This window comes from Nyctereutes procyonoides, unplaced genomic scaffold, assembly GCF_905146905.1.
Source record: "Nyctereutes procyonoides isolate TBG_1078 unplaced genomic scaffold, NYPRO_anot_genome, whole genome shotgun sequence".
NCBI lineage: Eukaryota > Metazoa > Chordata > Mammalia > Carnivora > Canidae > Nyctereutes > Nyctereutes procyonoides.
Window position 1 is genome coordinate 43,936,919 of NW_026575131.1, and position 17,965 is coordinate 43,954,883.

Consider the following 17,965-nt stretch of genomic DNA (forward strand, 5'->3'; position numbering starts at 1 on the left):
ATAATTATGTAAAACACCCATCTGGTACTATATAGAAAAGAAAGCCAGAGACATCTTCTGGTAACCTTGTCCCCTCTCAGCCCTCCTCCCAGAAATGACTATGTTCATTTATGGTTTAGATTTCCTGTATTTAAAAATAAAATACAAGCAAACACACACACACACATACATCCATAGCCCCCCACCTTCTCTTGGATAGGTAAATGTGCTACATACATCTCTTCATCCTCCACCTTGTTTTTTCCACTTATTTCACCCTAGAAATCCTGTCACCATGACACGAGGACATCCTCCTTCCTTCCTTCAGGGGCTTGACGCCATCCCACCAGGGGATCCACCCCCATTGTCTCCAACCCCAACTGACAAACACCCCAACTGACAAACATCTAAGTCATTTCCAGTTTTGCTACTTTAGAATGTTGTAATGAACATCCTTGTCACAATTCTTAATTTTGACACTGTATCTTTGTGATACATTTCTAGAACTGGAATTTCTGGACCAAAAGGTAAGCAAATCTCTGAGGAGCTGTGAACCTCTAAAAAAGCAACATATGGCAGTGCCTGATTTCCACCAACAGATTGGTATTCACCTCTGGGGACAAAAGGTCAGAAATGTTGTCTTGAGGAAGCTCTAAAGAACATTATTCTTAATATCAGAAAGACATGAGCATCTTCCATAGCTTGGTTATGGCTATCTGCATTCATGGTCTTTGTGAACATTTTTAATCCTTAACACCCAACATAAGGCTAGTCATTCAGCACATGAGCAGTGTGCTCAACAAACAGAGCTCCTGACAAGCAAAACTTGAAGGGTGGATGCTACATCCAAATCCATTAGCCTAAGCAGGCAGTCTGACCCAAGGCGTGCACACATGCAACTGCATACAAGGTGGGGCATTGTGTGGGAGCTGTGTGTATACCTTAGGGCTCCCTGGGAGGCTGCCCTCCTCCTCATCTGTGCCCATTGAGTCCTGAGTGGCAGGAATGGGGAGACCCTAGCTGATCACAAGCCATGATTTAACTGAAAAGTGGGTGTGGGGTGGTATTAACCAGAGAAAACCCAAAATCAATCAATTTGCTGAGGTGACTTATATCCCACAACAAAAAGTATAAGCTGGGGGATGCCTGGGTCGCTCAGTGGTTTAGCGCCTGCCTTGGGCTCAGGGTATGATGCTGGATTCCCAGGATCGAGTCCCACATCGGGCTCCCTGTGGGAGCCTGCTTCTCCCTCTGCCTGTATCTCCGCCTCTCTCTCTCTGTGTCTCTCATGAATAAATAAAATCTTTAAAAAGATAAAAAAGATAAAAGATAAAAAGATTTTTAAAATCTTTTAAAAAGTATAAGCTGACATATTTATAAATCTTAAGAAATAATTATTCAAGAGTGTTTTTGCCTGACATTAGCCATCACATGCCATAACTGTTCATAGACTGTCCCTTTCCCATCAAGCCCCTCCATGCACTGGATGGGGAGAGGCAGGGCCAGAAAGAATACCTAGGATGACTTCCAGGAGTTTAAATTCCCAAACCAACTGCTTCTAATGCTATGGGAAGCAGATTTCTTTCTTCCTTTTTCTTTCTCTTTCTTTCCTTTTTTCCATTCATTCATTCATTCAGCAAGTACTTACTACGTCTGAGTTAACCAAGGACCGGAAAGAGGCAGGAGCACCTACCCTAGGACCTCAGAGAGCCCTAAGCCAGCCCACTGCCTTCAGAAAATGACCTGAGCTATAGGACAAGGGCAATCACTAACTCCAGTGGGCTGGCCTTCAAGTGAGACCTTTTTCAGATGTAAAGTTCTTTGATTTTTTTTTAAAGATTTATTTATTTATGATAGACATAGAGAGAGAGAGAGAGGCAGAGACACAGGAGGAGGGAGAAGCAGGCTCCACGCAGGGAGCCCGACGAGGGACTCGATCCCGGGACTCCAGGATCGCGCCCTGGGCCAAAGGCAGGCACTAAACCGCTGAGCCACCCAGGGATCCCCAAGTTCTTTGATTTTTAAACACTAATGTCTAAAGGTAGCCTGTCAATACCCAAGTGCCAGGCCCACTCTGAGATGTCCCACTACTCCACCAGCACCAGGTAACAAGTATCATCAACACTGATGATCCTCAACTAGCTCTAAGAAACCAGCACAGATTTTAGGTCACTTCTGTCTCCAGAAAACCCTGGGAGCCTCAGGCAGTGCTGGGGAATATAGAATGGTGCAGGTGTCATGACAACAGTCTGTCAGGTCCTCAAGAAGTTCAACCGTTACATATGACCCAGCAATTCCACTCCTAGGTATATACTCAAAGGAATAAAAAACACATCCACACAAATTGTATACACAAATGTTTATAGCAGCATTATTCACAATTGCCAAAAAGTAGAAACAGCCCAAATTTATCCCAGATGAATGAATAAGTGGTCCTTCCATGTAACGGAATTACTACTCAACCATAAAAGAGCATGAAGCAATGAATCATGCTACAACGTGGACGAACCTCAAAAACTACAACGAGAGAAGCCAGACACACAAGGTTATATATCGTGTGACTCGGTTGATAGGAAATGTTCAGAACAGGCAAATGCATAGAGAGACAAAGCAGATTAGAGGGAGAGGGAGAGGGAGAGGGAGGATAAGGAGTGACAGCTAATGAGGATGGAGTTTCTTTTTGGGGTATAAGTGTTCTGGAACTAGATGGAGGTGATGGTTGCACAACTTTTATATATACAAAAAAACAAAATCACTAAATTATGGTTATATACTATAAATGTGTGAACTGTATGGTAGACAAATTATATCTTGAGTGTTTAAAAAAATTTTTAAAGCACTGGTAAAGCTTGTTTTTGTTAGGAAAGCATTCTGGAAATATTTTCCCACTACCAGGATACTTGACCATGTTCATGGGTTTTGGTTTTTGTTTTGTTTTTTTTTGCTATATGTAAGTAAGAGCCATAAACCAATCCCAACTCTCGCCAAGAAGCAGGTGAATCGGGCAGCCCGGGTGGCTAAGCGGTTTAGTGCTGCCTTCAGCCCAGGGTGTGATCCTGGAAACCCAGGATCAAGTCCCACGTCAGGTACCTTGCAAGGAGCCTGCTTCTCCCTCTGCTTCTTCTCTCTCTCTCCTCTCTGTGTTTCTCATGAATAAATAAATAAAATCTTTAAAAAAAAAAAAAAGGCAGGTGAATCCAGGTGTGACTGGTTCTCACCCTATGCAGCTTTGGCGCTGTTATAGGGGCGTACACTCTCCTCAGCAAGTACCAGCTGGCTGGCCTATAAGAGGAAGCAGCTGACCAACCGAGGAGGTCTCCAAGCTGCCTTCTAGGTTCTAACTCTCAGTTCTACATTATTCTCCAGATAGATAGTCCTGGGCCAAAATGTGGCTGGCCAGACAACAATCCCACCCAGGTGTCAAGATCTGTCCTGCTGGGTTCTGACAGCCCTTGAGAGTCAACTTGAGAGCCCTAAGCAGGGGGTGAGACCAGCTCAGTTTCCTCACAGGCGTGCTTAAGTAGGGGTGAGCAGTTCCAAGCACCACTGCAGGGGCCTGTGCCACTGACAGTGGTCAGAGAAAAATTCTATCATTTTGGTCACTGTTGGGAAATCACAAAAATGGCCTGAGGGCAAAGGCCACCTGACCAGGATTATCCTCTACTCCTGATACTCCCAGGAAGGTTTATTCCATTCAGGCCTGGGCTTTTCAAGTGAACCCTGAGACACAAAGGGAGAGCAAATGGCCTCCCTGGAAGCAACAGGCAAGGCCTGGGTGATCCCATGGTGACAGCCCAGTACACAGTCCTAGAGGGACTTGCCTCCCTCCATTTCCTCTAGGAGGTGGCTATAAGCATCTGAAGCAGTGCTTAGTTTCTTTCTTTTTTTCTTTTTTTTTAAAGATTTCATTTTATTTATTCATGAGAGACACAGAGAGAAAGAGACACAGGCAGAGGGAGAAGCAGGCACCATGCAGAAAGCATGATGTGGGACTCCAGGATCATGCCCTAGGCCGAAGGCAGGTGCCAAACCGCTAGAGCCACCCAGGGATCCCCACAGTGCTTAGTTTCAAATGTCCATGGAGCTGAATGAGGCTTGCTGGGCAAGTTAAGAGTCTTCCTTCCACAGATACCGGATCCCAAACACTCACCTGGCTTCTGTGCATGGGAGGCTGGTCCTACCAGCTAGCCATGGCGGCAGCTACGTCAAAGGCAACTTGTGTCAACGTGCTGACCAACCTGAAGGACAGAAAAAGAAATACTGAGTTTCCAAGGCAAGTTTCTGAAATATATGGACAATTTTCAGTGTCTCCCACCCCGGTAATTACATAGCAAAATTTTATATTTCAACCACAGCTCTGCCTCTGCTACCTTCCACAGGGGGGCAGGCTGAGGAAATAAATTTCTATCACTCTTTGACCTATGACCTGATATAGTACTAACCAATAAACACTAGCACCCAAAAAACTGACTACAGCAATATGGACAGAGATAAGAGGTGGTAATAAACAGCCACATGCCAATATACTGAATACACAGAAAATGGTTCAATGTTTTGGTTACAACAGTAATAACATTAAGAGCAGAAATAGTAATATCTAGAATTTAATAGGTACTCAGTAGTGAGTTCCAGTTACCATGCTAAAACGCCCTATCTCTTTGAACCCCCAAGACAATCTTTAGGGTTATGCAATCATTCCCATTTTACACATAAAGGAACCGATTTGTCTAATATTCAGGAATTTGCCCCGAATCACCCAGGTCTCCCTCTACAGACATGACCTCTTTGCTCCCTGGTCCAAACCACCCACCATTCCAGGCAGTGTAGGGTTTGCCTTCAAAAAGATGAAGGTGCAGTGTGCCTGCAACCTGGCAGACTTTACCTCCAAAGGGCAACTCAAAGTTTTATGCTGAGGATCATTTTCACAGGGATTCTAAAACTGCCCAGTGAGAAAGAGCGAGCTGCCTGTTTTACAGACAGGAAAATTAAGGATCAAGAATGTTCAGAACTCTCTCAAGGTCATAGAGACAACCTGGCCCCAGGACTTCCCCCTCCTTTGTGACATCAGACATGCAGGGCTCCACCCACAGAGGCTATACCTAGAGAACAAGCCAAATCCCAGGGCAGTGCTGTCAGTTGTAGCTTGCAGAATACTGTATCACCTCAGTTGTCATTCTTTGCGCCCACATGACTACGAGGAGCTTGGCTCTGATATGAAACCTTTATTTTTAAACTGGGTTCACAGCAATTCACAGTTCATGGATAGTGAGAAACACTTCCACAGGAGAACTTGCAAAATAAGCAAGTATCAGTGAACTCTATGGAAAGACCTTTGGGCACCAAGGAGCACATGGCATCCTCCTCCGTGAGGCCCAGCACTAGCTGCAGCCACCACCTGGGCTAGTTCCTGGGGAGGGGGGTACTTCCTGTCGCCCCATTCAGGACAAAAAAAAAAAAAAAAAAACAACAGTGGACACTGTTAATCCTAGTTCTTTCAGATCTAGGCCTGAGCCATGGCCTCACTCTGCCACAAAGAGGGAACACCTACCCTGAATCTTCAGGAATAGGGTCAATACAAGTCAGCAATATTTCCACACAGATTTTTAAAAATCCATTTAAAATAGCATAAATATGAAATACTTAAATTTTTAAAGAAACCAAAATTTAGGGTGGCTCAGCGGTTTAGCGCCATCAGTCCAGAGTGTGATCCTAGAGACAGGGATTGAGTCCCACATCAGGCTCCCTGTATGGAGCCTGCTTCTCCCTCTGCCTGTGTCTCTGTCTCTGCCTGCCCCCCCCCCTCTCTCTGTGTGTGTGTCTCTCATGAGTAAATAAATAAAACCTTAAAAGAAATGTACCCTTATTTATTTTGGAATAAATAGGGCACACACAGAGGAAAGGGCAGAGGGAGAGGAGAGAACCCTTGGGCAGACTCCCAACTGAGTGCAGACCCAAAGTGGGGCTCCATCCCAGGATCCTAAGATCATGACCTGAGCCAAAATCAAGAGTCGGACACTTAACCAACTGAGCCACCCAGGCACCCCAGGATATGTTTAATTTTTTAAAAGATGTTCAAGGCCTATAAAAATGCAACAATAAGACATCACTGAGAGAAATGAAGGAAATTCTAAATGGAGAGATGTCTTGTCCATAGGTGTCAATACACCCCCAAATTGATCCAGATTGAATACAGTCCCAATAAAAAATTCCCAGTATGTTTTTGGGTTTTTTTTTTTTTGTAGAAAAAACAATCTGATTCTATTTTTTTTTAATTTTTTAAGATTTTTTATTTATTAGAGAGAGAGAGAAACAGGCAGAGGGAGAAGCAGGCTCCATGCAGGGAGCGTGACGTGGGACTCAATCCCGGGTCTCCAGGATCACACCCTGGGCAGAAGGCAGCGCTACCGCTGAGCCGCCAGGGCTGCCTAACAATCTGATTCTAAATTTTTTAAATTTTTTTAAAATTTATTTATTTATGATAGTCAGAGAGGGGGGGGGGGGGAGGCAGAGACATAGGCAGAGGGAGAAGCAGGCTCCACGCACCGGGAGCCCGATATGGGATTCGATCCCGGGTCTCCAGGATCACGCCCTGAGCCAAAGGCAGGCGCCAAACCGCTGTGCCACCCAGGGATCCCCTGATTCTAAATTTACATGGAGATGCTAAGGACCTAGAATAGTGAGAACAATTGAAAAAGAGGAACAAATTTGGAGGACTTACTCTATCTGATTTCAAGACTTACCATAAAACTACAGTAACCAACAGGAACCTGGGTGGTTCAGTCAGTTAAGCATCCGACTCTTGATTTTGGCTCGGGTCTCGGATCATGATCTCAGGGTTGTGAGATCAAGCCCCACATTAGGCTCTGCAATGGGCTTAGAGACTGCTTTAGATGCTCCTCTCCCTCTGCCTCTCTCAGGACAGTGTGACAAAGACTGTCAGTCAAGAGATGGATGAACAGAATATACCCATGCACCGTGTACAACTGATTTTCGACAAAGAACCAGTATCCTACTCTGCAAGACCACAAGACACACTGGACGGAATTTTCTTGGACAGTTTAATCCTGCAAGGAAAAAGGCCATCTTAATGTGTCATCACAACATACAGAGTGCATCATGGGATAGAATGCAATGTCCAAGACTCTCACACTCAAACACAGCTTTCCCCATTTCAGGTCACAGCAAACCCAGTCTTTCAGCTGCTCAGATTAAAAGCTGGAGTTGTCCTCTTGGTAAGACTACTCCACTATCCAGTCCATCAGGGACTGCCATTGGTCAGTCCCTGCATTTGGTTCTGCCATCAAACACATCTAAAGCCCAACAGCTTCTTGTACCTCTGCTGGGCACACCGGGTTTGGTGTTTGCTGAGTGAAGTCCTATCATCTCCTGGCCCCGGAGGACTCTCTGGTGCCCACCCTGCTCATCCCTGCCTCAGCCATTTGGCTTCCTGGTCATGCCTCCAACACATCAGGCAACCCCCCACCTTCGGGTCTTTTTATGTTTTAAACGAAATCCCAGATATTTTATCATTTTAATAATCACTTCTTCAACTGGCATCCCAAATTGAAAATGACCTTTGACAATATAACTACCACATAATAATCCCTAAATGTCAGCAAACATCCAGTTCATATTCAGCTTCACACAGTTTCTCAGAAATGTCTGTGTATGGCCTGTTCTAACAGGAGCTGCTACGGTGTTTGTACTACACCTGCTCCCTCAGCCTCAATTACTCTCACCCCACAGATGGCAGACCCTTCCATGTCCCTCCTGCTCAAGTCACTGCTCAAAATGTCTCTGCAGAGGCCCACCCTGCTCCTTCTCTCCCACAGGCCTAGCCTCCCTGCATACTCCACATTATGCAGCTACTCTGTCTGTGGACTTTCTCACCCAATAAAAACGTAAATGCCACAAGGAAAGGGGTGTCTTGTCTGCCTGATGCGTGATTTTATTTCACGCACATACCAGGTGCTTGGTAAATATTTATTGAATGAATGGGTGGGGATGATTTAACATTGAAGAAGTAGGAACCTATCTGAGGATCCCACACACCAACAGTCCCTCCATTCAAATTGTGTGAAATTCACAAAGGAGTGGAAACCAAGTGGAGATCACTTAGCACCATCAAAACTAGGAGCATTTCTCTGAAATAAACTGTAGTTGTTTTTACGATACATCATCTGGACTGTTTTGCCCTCCACTTGCACTGGCTGGGTTGAAAGAGCTTTTACCGTTTTTATTTCCAACCCATACATTTAAAACAGTATCAAGTAACCCTTAAGTACACAATTACTAACTCATAAGAGACTCTTCTACTCCCTTGATAAATCGTTATGGCTTGGCTTTGACCCCACACCTGGGAAAAACGCACACCCACGTGCACACACATACACACACCTCAACTCTGCAACCCACCCAAACACAATGATTTCTCAGTCAAAGGGAGATCACACTTGGTAAGAAGGTAGCCATGGTAATTTACATGAAATCAAGTCACTGACTGCACTTTGGGGAACAGAAGTCCTTTGTTGTCATTTCATCCTCTCTAGTTCAGGCAAGTGAGGTTGGCTCCCTTTAAACTTGAGGGGAGGAGCACTGGCCAAAAACTGGCTGTTGTCTGGGGAACTCCAGTTCTGAGGATACGCTCCAGTTACAGTACCCAAGGCCAACACAGGGATGGGTCTCTGGGGCCACAGTCATCTGACCAGGAAGTCTGGGCTCTCCAAGGCACCCCCCAGGCCCTATGGAAGCTATACACCCCTGGTCTCCTTCTACCACCATCTGCACTCACCAAACATTTGTGCAATCTAAAAATTCTTCAACTGTATCTGTAACCAAATATTTACCACCCTGGCTCTAATCCAGTTCTGGAAACACAACATTAGGCCAAAACTCCAGGATGGAATCTAACAATATCCTTTTACCTTCTCCCACCTCTAAGTTCACAAAGTACACTTGCTCCATGAAAACTGAGTGCCCCTGAAGAAAAAATGTTACCCAGCCCCTCCCTGGCAAAGGTCTTAGCGACTGCACCACCAAATTATCAATGAGGGAATTCCCTGGTCAGCTCTATCAGAAAGGGAGAAACTGAGGCAGGACAACAGTAAAGCATCACAAGCAAGCCCAGAGGTCATACTGCTCCACGTGCTGGCTGGCTAGGGAATGATTAATTTGGGCCAACGATTCCACTTTCTAATCCGGGGTCTTCAAACTTGCATGCGCTGTCCTGGCAAACAGTATTCCTGGAATACAGCCACACCCACCCAAGTATGTACTGTCTACAGCTGCTTCCATCTATAAGGCAGAACTGAATAACAGCAACAGAGACAGTACAGCCCCAGAAGCTGAAAACATGGACTACCTGATCCTTGAAAGCAGGAGGAAACTGCAGCCCTGACAGGCTGTGCTGAGTATCAAAGGGACAGAGATGACCCAGACAGAGTGGCACACCACAACAAAAAGTCAGGACACAGGCACACCAAGGAGATGCTCCAGCTTTGTATCAGCCCCAGGGCACAAAGCAGTATCTGCTCTCTCCAAAGCATGGAGCCTCATTAACCCTATGTCCCCATGGAGTAGGGGAGAGCATGACTTGGCATACTAGAGAGGTGAAGAACCAGTCCCATGAGGGCCAAGGAGCCGGCAGTGAGGCCAGCTACACAAGCCCGTCCTTGGCAACCAGAACTGGCCTATCTCCACTGGCAAACCTAGTAGGCATCCACTGAGGTTAACAACCAGTATACGCCCTCCAGGCCCCTGATCTGCCCCTGCCTTTCTTCTCTTTGCCATGGTAAGCTATGCCTTCACTGTGAGATAGATCATCCATTCACCACACCCTACCAGTACAGCCATTCCTAAAGCCCCTCAAGCCCCCCAATGCTCGTAACATCTTACCCTGACCTTCGAGGCCCTGCTTGCTTTAGGCCTACAGTGACTCTATGAAGTCATCTGACATGCATGTATATATGTATATACGCACACCACATTTCTGGCTCCAACTACACTAGCCTTGTCTCAATTCTTCATACTACCACATCTAGCCTCCACCACTGGCCCTTTGCACATAGTGTTCCCACCACTGGGAAAGCCCTTCTGTCCTCCCACTCATCCTTCAGACTCAAGCACCTGTTACTCAAGCATCTTCTCCCTTCCAGTCCCTCCCCATTCCTTCCTCTATTAGTAAGGACTATAGCCCCAACACTTAGCACAGCTGATCTTGACATCTGACATCCAGCATCCCATTAGGCTCTCTTCCCCAAACACTCTTGAGAAAAAGCAAAGCTCTTGTTCATCTCTTTATCCAATGCCTAATGAAACAGAAGGAGGAAATGGCATCCTCCATCAGTTATAAATACCCAACCACACTATGTTTCCACCATGGAACTGAGGCAAAAACAAAGCAATATAAATATAAACTCTACCCTTAATTAGAATAGCAAGTCAACACCAGGAAGAAGTAACATGGAGATAGGGAAGGCCACAGCACCACCACAACCCCTGGGGGGAAGCTCTCCCCACTCTCTCTTACACTGCTGTTTGGAGAAAGGCAAAGAGCTTGGAGAATGGCATTCAGAGGTTCTAGAGGCCTTTACAGCCTTACATCTGGAAAGATTTCCTCTGTCACTGCTGAGAACCATGAGCTACCCCTGCACTCATGGCACCCACACACCCTATACTACCCTCCTCCTTTCTTATCCTATCCTTAAACCCTCAGCACAGCCTTTCCAACAGATCCCTTTCCTCTCCAATGCTTCACTCCACCATACCCCCTTTACCTGGGCATTCCAGGAATCCCTCCCTTTCACACCACCAAACCATCCTGAATGTTCTAGCACTTCCTCCTGATGAATCATTGACTAGCTGCAGGAGCCATCCGACCCCCTTGGGTAGACCCTCAGGCCTTATGACTATCCTGAGGACCAAATGACAGGCCCTGGCACAGGAAGGCTCTCAGAAGCAACTAGCTTTACTTTGAATAGTGTGATTAATGTTGTTCCTCAAAATATTTCAACTCCTATCTAGAGTTTTCACTCTCACCCCCCGGCAGTTGCCCTGTCCAAGTCCACACAGAAGTTCAATACTTCATATAAACCCCCATATTTAAAATGTTTAGGAATCAAATGTCTACATCTATCTAGAGACTTTGGAAAACATCTGAAGTGTTAGTGTAGTGTTTAGCACTGAGGATGCTTGGTGTGTTACATTATTAAAGGACATCCTGAAGAAAATGTCACAAGAACAAAAGAGGAAATAAATAACATCTCTGTTAATAACAAGAACCTGAGAACTGGTGTCTCCCATTCTGTGTACATGCACCAATATGAGCTATATTAAGGAAATCAGCTGACAAATAGCCATAGGAAAACAAGAAATACCTTCAATCTCTAAGCCAAGTAGAGAGCTCTACTGGAGCAGAAAAGACCTCAGATTGTTTCTGGACTCTGCTCTCCTAAGTCCCCTGAAGACTCTGAGTCCTGTGTCACTCCACATAGCTGGAGAATGTGTACCCAAGCCCTACCCCTAAGGAGACCAAAGAACACCTACGGAATCCCTGTGCTCCAACACTCCCAAAATGATGTTACAATGAATGTTCTAGAATCACACATATCCATATCCTTTTTTTTTCTTAAACCTCATAGTATCTGGCACAAGTTAAGCCATCAAAATGTGAGTGAGTGCCTTTGTTCTTTTCTCCCTAAACTAACTCTTGGGAAGAAAAAAAATACATGCTCATAAAGATGCAGAATATTTCTGAATTCAGAAAGGTTCTGATTGTTTTCACTGTAACAAAATACAGGTAACAACAAGTCGACCGTTTTAGCTATTAAGTGTACGGTTAAGTCCATTCGCACTGTTGTGCAACCATCAACACCAACACCATCCATTTTCAGAACTTTGTCACTTTGCAAAATTGAATCTTTGTCCCCAATTAAACACTCACCATTACATCCACCCCAGCCTCTAGCACATGTCATTCTACTTTTCTGGACTAGTGACTTTCTGAATCTGACTACTCTAGGGGCTTCATATAAGTGGAATCCTACAGTATTTGTCTTTTTGTGTCTAGGTTATTTCATTCAGCACAACCTCTCTTAAAGTAGAACCACATACATCATTTTAACCCTTTGGAGCCAAAATGTGTATAGAACAAAGCCCATAGACCTTGTGTACCCACAACCAAATGTATGGCTCTAGAACACTGCTTCCCAAACCAGCTAAGTCCCTGACATCCTCCACTATTAACCAATCCTTCCTTCCACTCTCCAAAGAAACTACACAAAATGGCACTGGAAAAACTTAGAACAGTAAAATGCAAGCAGCAATAGTAACATTATGTCTCAGATGGACTTTAAGTATGCCTATCTCACCCCAGCTCTGACTTCCCATTGCATCCCATCTCTCTGGGATGTATCTCTCACAGCCCCATCTCACAGCCAAAACCCAAGGAAATCAAGCAATGCCTAGTGGGTGAATGGTAAAAATGAGTAGCTCATCTTGGGAAATAAACATTTCATAAAATGGAAGCCAGAGAAGACACAGCCCAATTCAAACCTATTCCCTGGAGCACCTGGGCTAGATGTGGTAACACTTATACAGGCCCTCCAGGGGTGCAAGCCCTGAACTCCTGACACAACCAACTCTATACAAGGGAGACCCATGCAACTAGCCCAATCACTGTCAGTGGAAAGGAAACACTGTACCCGCCCCCCTAAAGTTTTAAGCATCAAGCCCACCTATCTTGTGAGGTAGAGCCAGGCCCAAGGAATTCACCACACTGCCTAAATCCATGGATGCTGTCTAGAAAAATAGCACCAAGTGACTCCAACATGAGGTACCCAACATAAAGAGGGAGGGCATTTTATTGCCTATCATTTCAGATAGGAATGCCCAGAGTGCCTTGTCTCTTGGTCAACTGTTCCAGGAAAGATTAAAAGTAAGAGGAGCAAAAATGATTGTCTGGGGTTCCCTGCCTAGCTAGGTCAAGCAGGTAGTCAGTCAGTCTCCTTTGTAAACACATTATATCCCTGTGTGATCTGTGACTGCAAAACATGCAAAGAATCCTCTTGAGATAACTAAAGAGTGGTGCTGAGTCTCCAGGACCAGTCAAAACAGGAAAATTTGGGAGTAAGGATCACAGAAAGTCCCACCTGCAGAAGACATCGCCTCCATCTATAAGGCAGTCAACAGAAAACCTAATGGCAGCCAGCCTTGTTCCCAAGAACATATCATCCAGGCTGCCTCCATGTCTTACAGCATCTCAATCAGCTGTATTAACTTTATAGCTGGCAGCCAGGTTGTGTTTATCTTCATGTCAAGAAATAAAACCTCCAGCCATTCTATTCTTATGCCAAGTTTTCTTGATTTTTTTTTTTTTAAAGCAATACTTTATCACAAAGGCAACCTCTTAGACAGGGAAGACTCCTTTCACCAGTGGACAGTTATCTTCCATTATCACTGAGGCATCCCAGGCCATAGCCACAGGCACCAAGTGCTTCCTCAACCAGGTCTTGGTGGCCTAGAGCCTGCATGACCATGCGAGCAGAAGCAAAGCCACCAACTGAGCACCATCTCCAAGCTGTGAGAACAGCCCCTAAATCAGTAACCCACTCACTCTCATTTGGTGACAACATAGGCACCAACCCTGATCTGCATATTCATGAGCAGAGCAAAGACCAGTAAATTATACTAAGTCTCTCTAAGGAGCAGCATAAAGGCCATGGGCTGAGCTGAGTTTACTTCCCTACAGGCCATCTTCCAACAGGCAGTCCTGGTGAGGCAGTACTTCCAACTAGCACACCTGTAACTAATGTAACATTATGTGTCAACTATACTCAGATTTATAGGGGGGTAGGGGGGTAAGCAGATAGACTGCCACAATCTGGTGTAATCTTCTGCAAGTACTGGCCAATATTTAAAGAACTGTATCTTACTTTGGATGGGAGAAGGGAAAGCTTTTGTTGTTATTCAAGAGCACCTAGAGGGAGCAGCATTCTAAAGACAGCTCCAAAGTATACATACAAATGAAGACCTGGGCCTAGAAGAAAAGAACTTTAGTCCTGAAATCTAAACAAAATCTACCTACAGTAGTTCACATAACTTATTTTTGAAAGGTCCAAGACAACTATTTTGGTTGGTCAGCAGCAGTGGTAAGATGGCAGAAATCTCGAAAGAAATATAAAGGGGGGGAAGACCTCCAGCTTCTACCTCTAAACCCCACTCCACCTCCAGCCACCTTCTCACTGCCAAGGAAAGTACCCGCCAGCCATCCTATTATAGCTGGATGGACCTGGAGCCTCAGGCAACCTCATGCCACCTTGATCCCCAAGAAGGGTACTATCTTCCAGCTGGCAATAAGAGACTGAGAATCAGTGACTCCGGTCTATTTAACTGGTAGTTTCCTTTCCCCAAACCTTAAAGGTCTGCCTAAATCCAAATCCAGAGGGGCTAATGAGTACCCAGGCAGGTAGCACAGTGTGTCCAACCACAAACCTTCCAGATGCCCTCAAGCTGAGTTTCAGACAGGAAGGTGCACTTGGAAGAATTTTGGAAATGCAGTCTGACACTAGGTCTTCAAATACAAAATAATCTATAACCATCTGACCAACCAAGCTTCCCTAAGTGGCAGAATTCAGTTTCTTTGACCATCCGGGCACAGGCCAAATAATCAATCCATCAGGTAACTTTGTTAAGATTTCTATGTAATCTTGAGGGGATCCCTGGGTAGCTCAGCGGTTTGGCGCCTGCCTTCAGCCTGGGGCATAATCCTGGAGACCCGGGATCGAGTCCCACATCGGGCTCCCTGCATGGAGCCTGCTTCTCTCTCTGCCTGTGTCTGTCTGTGTCTCTGCCCACCCCCCCACCCCCCCGTGTCTCTCATGAATAAATAAATAAAATCTTTAAAAAAAAGAAGAAGAAGAAGAAGAAGATGATGATGATGATGATTTCTATGTAATCTCTACACTCAACGTGGGACTCAAACTCACATCCCCAATATCAAAAGTCATACCCTCTACCGACTGAGCCAGGCAGGTACTTTCATCTGGTAACTTGTCAGAAGTGGCTGGAACTGTCCACCAACCACACTGTGGTACTGATGGCCCTGACTAAAGCCAAATGGCCAGCCCAGGAGTCCTGAGGCCTTGCAGCAAAGTCGAAGCCAGCGAGCTGGTTCCTGGCTCCAGACGCTTCATCACTGCTGCAAACTCTGATAATGTACCACAACAATCACAAAAACTGCAGGACTAAAATGCTGCAAAAGGAGAAGAAACTATAACAATGGCAACATCTATCAGTAAATAGTGGCTTACACTACATGTAAGAACATTAAGAACAAACTGAGAAATGGGGGCGCATAGGTGGCTCAGTCAGTGTCTGCCTTTGGCTCAGGTCATGATCCCAGAATCGTGGGATTGAGCCTCTCAGCAGGGAGTCTGACTCTCCCCTACCTCATTCTCTCTCTCAAGTAAATAAATCTTTTTAAAAAAAGAGAGAAAAGACTTTTGGGTGGCTCAGCAGTTGAGTGTCTGCCTTCGGCTCAGGGTGTGATCCCAAGATCTGGGATCGAGTCCTGCATCGGGCTCCTTGCCAGAAGCCTGCTTCTCTATCTGCCTCTCTCTCTGTGTCTCTCATGAATAAATAAAATCTTTTAAAAAAATAAATAATTTTAAAAATTAAGTTAAAAAAAAGAGAAATGATGTAAACAGATGCCATACCTTCCCAACAATGCATTCAACAATAGAAGTATGATCAGAGGATGTCAGGAACAGGAGGGGCTCCCGTTCACAGAACCATCAACTGTCTTCACCACTCCCTACCCTACAGGGCAAACTGAGGTCAAGATGGAGGTGAAGGGGGCAGCCCCGGTGGCTCAGTGGTTTAGGGTCGTCTTCAGCCCAGGGTGTGATCCTGGAGACCTGGGATAGAGTCCCACGTTGGGTTCCTTGCATGGAGCCTGCTTCTCCCTCTCCCTGTGTCTCTGCCTCTCTCTCTGTCTCTCATGAATAAATAAATCTTAAAAAAAAAAAAAAAAAAGATGGAGGTGAAGGTGAGCTGCAGCTGGCTTCTTTCAGTCATCAGAGCTCACCAGGGTCCGCATGGACACTTCCCATCATGTACCCTCACACAAATGTCACAGAGATAGGGAAGAGAAGGGACGAAGAGGAGGGATGGGGTAGACACAGAACCCTGCTGGTTAATTCTGCTGACATGGCCCAAGAGCTAGCATCTAAGGAGCAGGAAGGAAACTGCATTGAAGATCAGATGCCTGGGGAACCCTGCTCCAAGTGAAACAAAGTAGCCAAGGCCAAACTGCCAGCACAGAAGCTTTAAGAAGAGTTAAGGGCCTGCCTCCTGGGGTGTAATGGCAAGGAGACCAGAGTCTCTCAATTTGCTTCTGCCTCCAGTCAGAGTTCTCCTTGATGCTAAGAAGTTTTAGTACTAAAACAGTAGAAGTGTTACAAGATACAATGTAAATGTAACAAAAACTGCCTTAAAAGAAAAAAGTGTAGGGGGATCCCTGGGTGGCTCAGCGGTTTGGTGCCTGCCTTCCGCCCAGGGCGTGATCCTGGAGTCCCAGGATCGAGTCCCACATCGAGCTTCCTGCATGGAGCCTGCTTCTCCCTCTGCCTGTGTCTCTGCCTCTCTCTCTGTGTCTCTCATGAATAAATAAAATCTTAAAAAAAAAAAAAAGTGTAAAGAAATCTGCAAGGGCCACACGTGCTCAGACTGTGCCCTCAATGGGACTTCACCTGTACCTGAGACTAACCCAAATAAGCTGAAGGCCCCACAAGGCAGGGCTCTGCTACACAGTCCATATCCAACGTGGACTGGACTGTCTTTCTTCCATTTGCACATGCCAGAGTAACTACACGCGTCAGGCTCCACTCTCCACTCTAGCAAGTAGAGACAATGGACATGCACATATGCACATACAGGGCCACCGTACACACACACACACACACACACACACACACACAAACATACATGCATATATGCATACACACACCCAAAATCAGCACAATCAGGACCAATACACTTAGGCCACCACATAGGCACACACTCTGCCTTTGCCTGGAACACACTTTGTCCTCCAGGCAAAGGCACAGTTCTAAACCATCAATTGTTGAAAACACAGACCATACATCCCAGAGAAACACTGCCCTACATGGGGCCAGGTTCAAACAACTTCACTCTAGTGTCTCTGAAGCAGTATTGCCAAGACAATCCCACCCCAAGGAAGACATCCTGTGGGAAGTCACCCAAGGTCCCAGGCGACCAGCCCTCCCTGTAAAGGAGGTTGCAAGGCCAGCACAGGTGTAGAGGGGCAAAGCCATGAGGGCGGTGGCATTCACTCACCTACATCTTTACTGAGCCAGCCTTACAAGAGACCTTCCTGCTTCCTCCAAGGCCCACCCCACTGCCGTGCTCTGCCTCTAGCTGCCTCACACAAACCCATGCCCTATCTAAACATCCAGCACTAAGATCCAGCCTAAGACCCAGGCCCTGCAGATCTGTCCCCAAGACTACAGTGACACTACTGCCAAGGCAGGGGCTCTGTTGTCCCCATGGTCCAAGCCTCCTCCTGAGTGTTCAGGCATCAGTGAGGCAGGAAGGTAAGGGCCTGACTCTTCATTGAGAAAGTGACAGAGTTTCAAACTGCTCCAAAAAAGCCCAGACAACAACTTCTTGGACATTGAAAGAATCATTTTTAATATCTTGACAAGAGGGATCCCTGGGTGGCTCAGCGGTTTATAGCGCCTGCCTTTCGCCCAGGGCGTGATCCTGGAGGCCCGGGATCGAGTCCCACATTGGGCTCCCGGCATGGAGCCTGCTTCTCCCTCTGCCTGTGTCTCTGCCTCTGTGTGTCTCTCATAAATAAATAAAATCTTTAAAAAAAAAAAAATCTTGACAAGAGATTTTGTTACTAACGGAGGAAGAGAAAAGCATAACAGTGACTAATAATTATTGAATTTTTTATTTGATATCA

The 17,965-nt window shown here is 45.7% G+C and overlaps 1 protein-coding gene across 3 annotated transcripts in view; it reads right to left on the bottom strand.

Moving 5' to 3' along the window:
* Positions 1–17,965, bottom strand: part of GATAD2A (GATA zinc finger domain containing 2A) — a 108,431-nt gene that overhangs the window by 63,357 nt on the left and 27,109 nt on the right. For all 3 annotated transcript variants that reach the window (XM_055343208.1, XM_055343210.1, XM_055343209.1), the window contains exon 2: positions 4,130–4,217. In XM_055343208.1, the coding sequence (XP_055199183.1) occupies positions 4,130–4,144 (15 nt within the window). In that variant the 5' untranslated portion in view covers positions 4,145–4,217. The remainder of the gene's footprint in view (positions 1–4,129; positions 4,218–17,965) is intronic.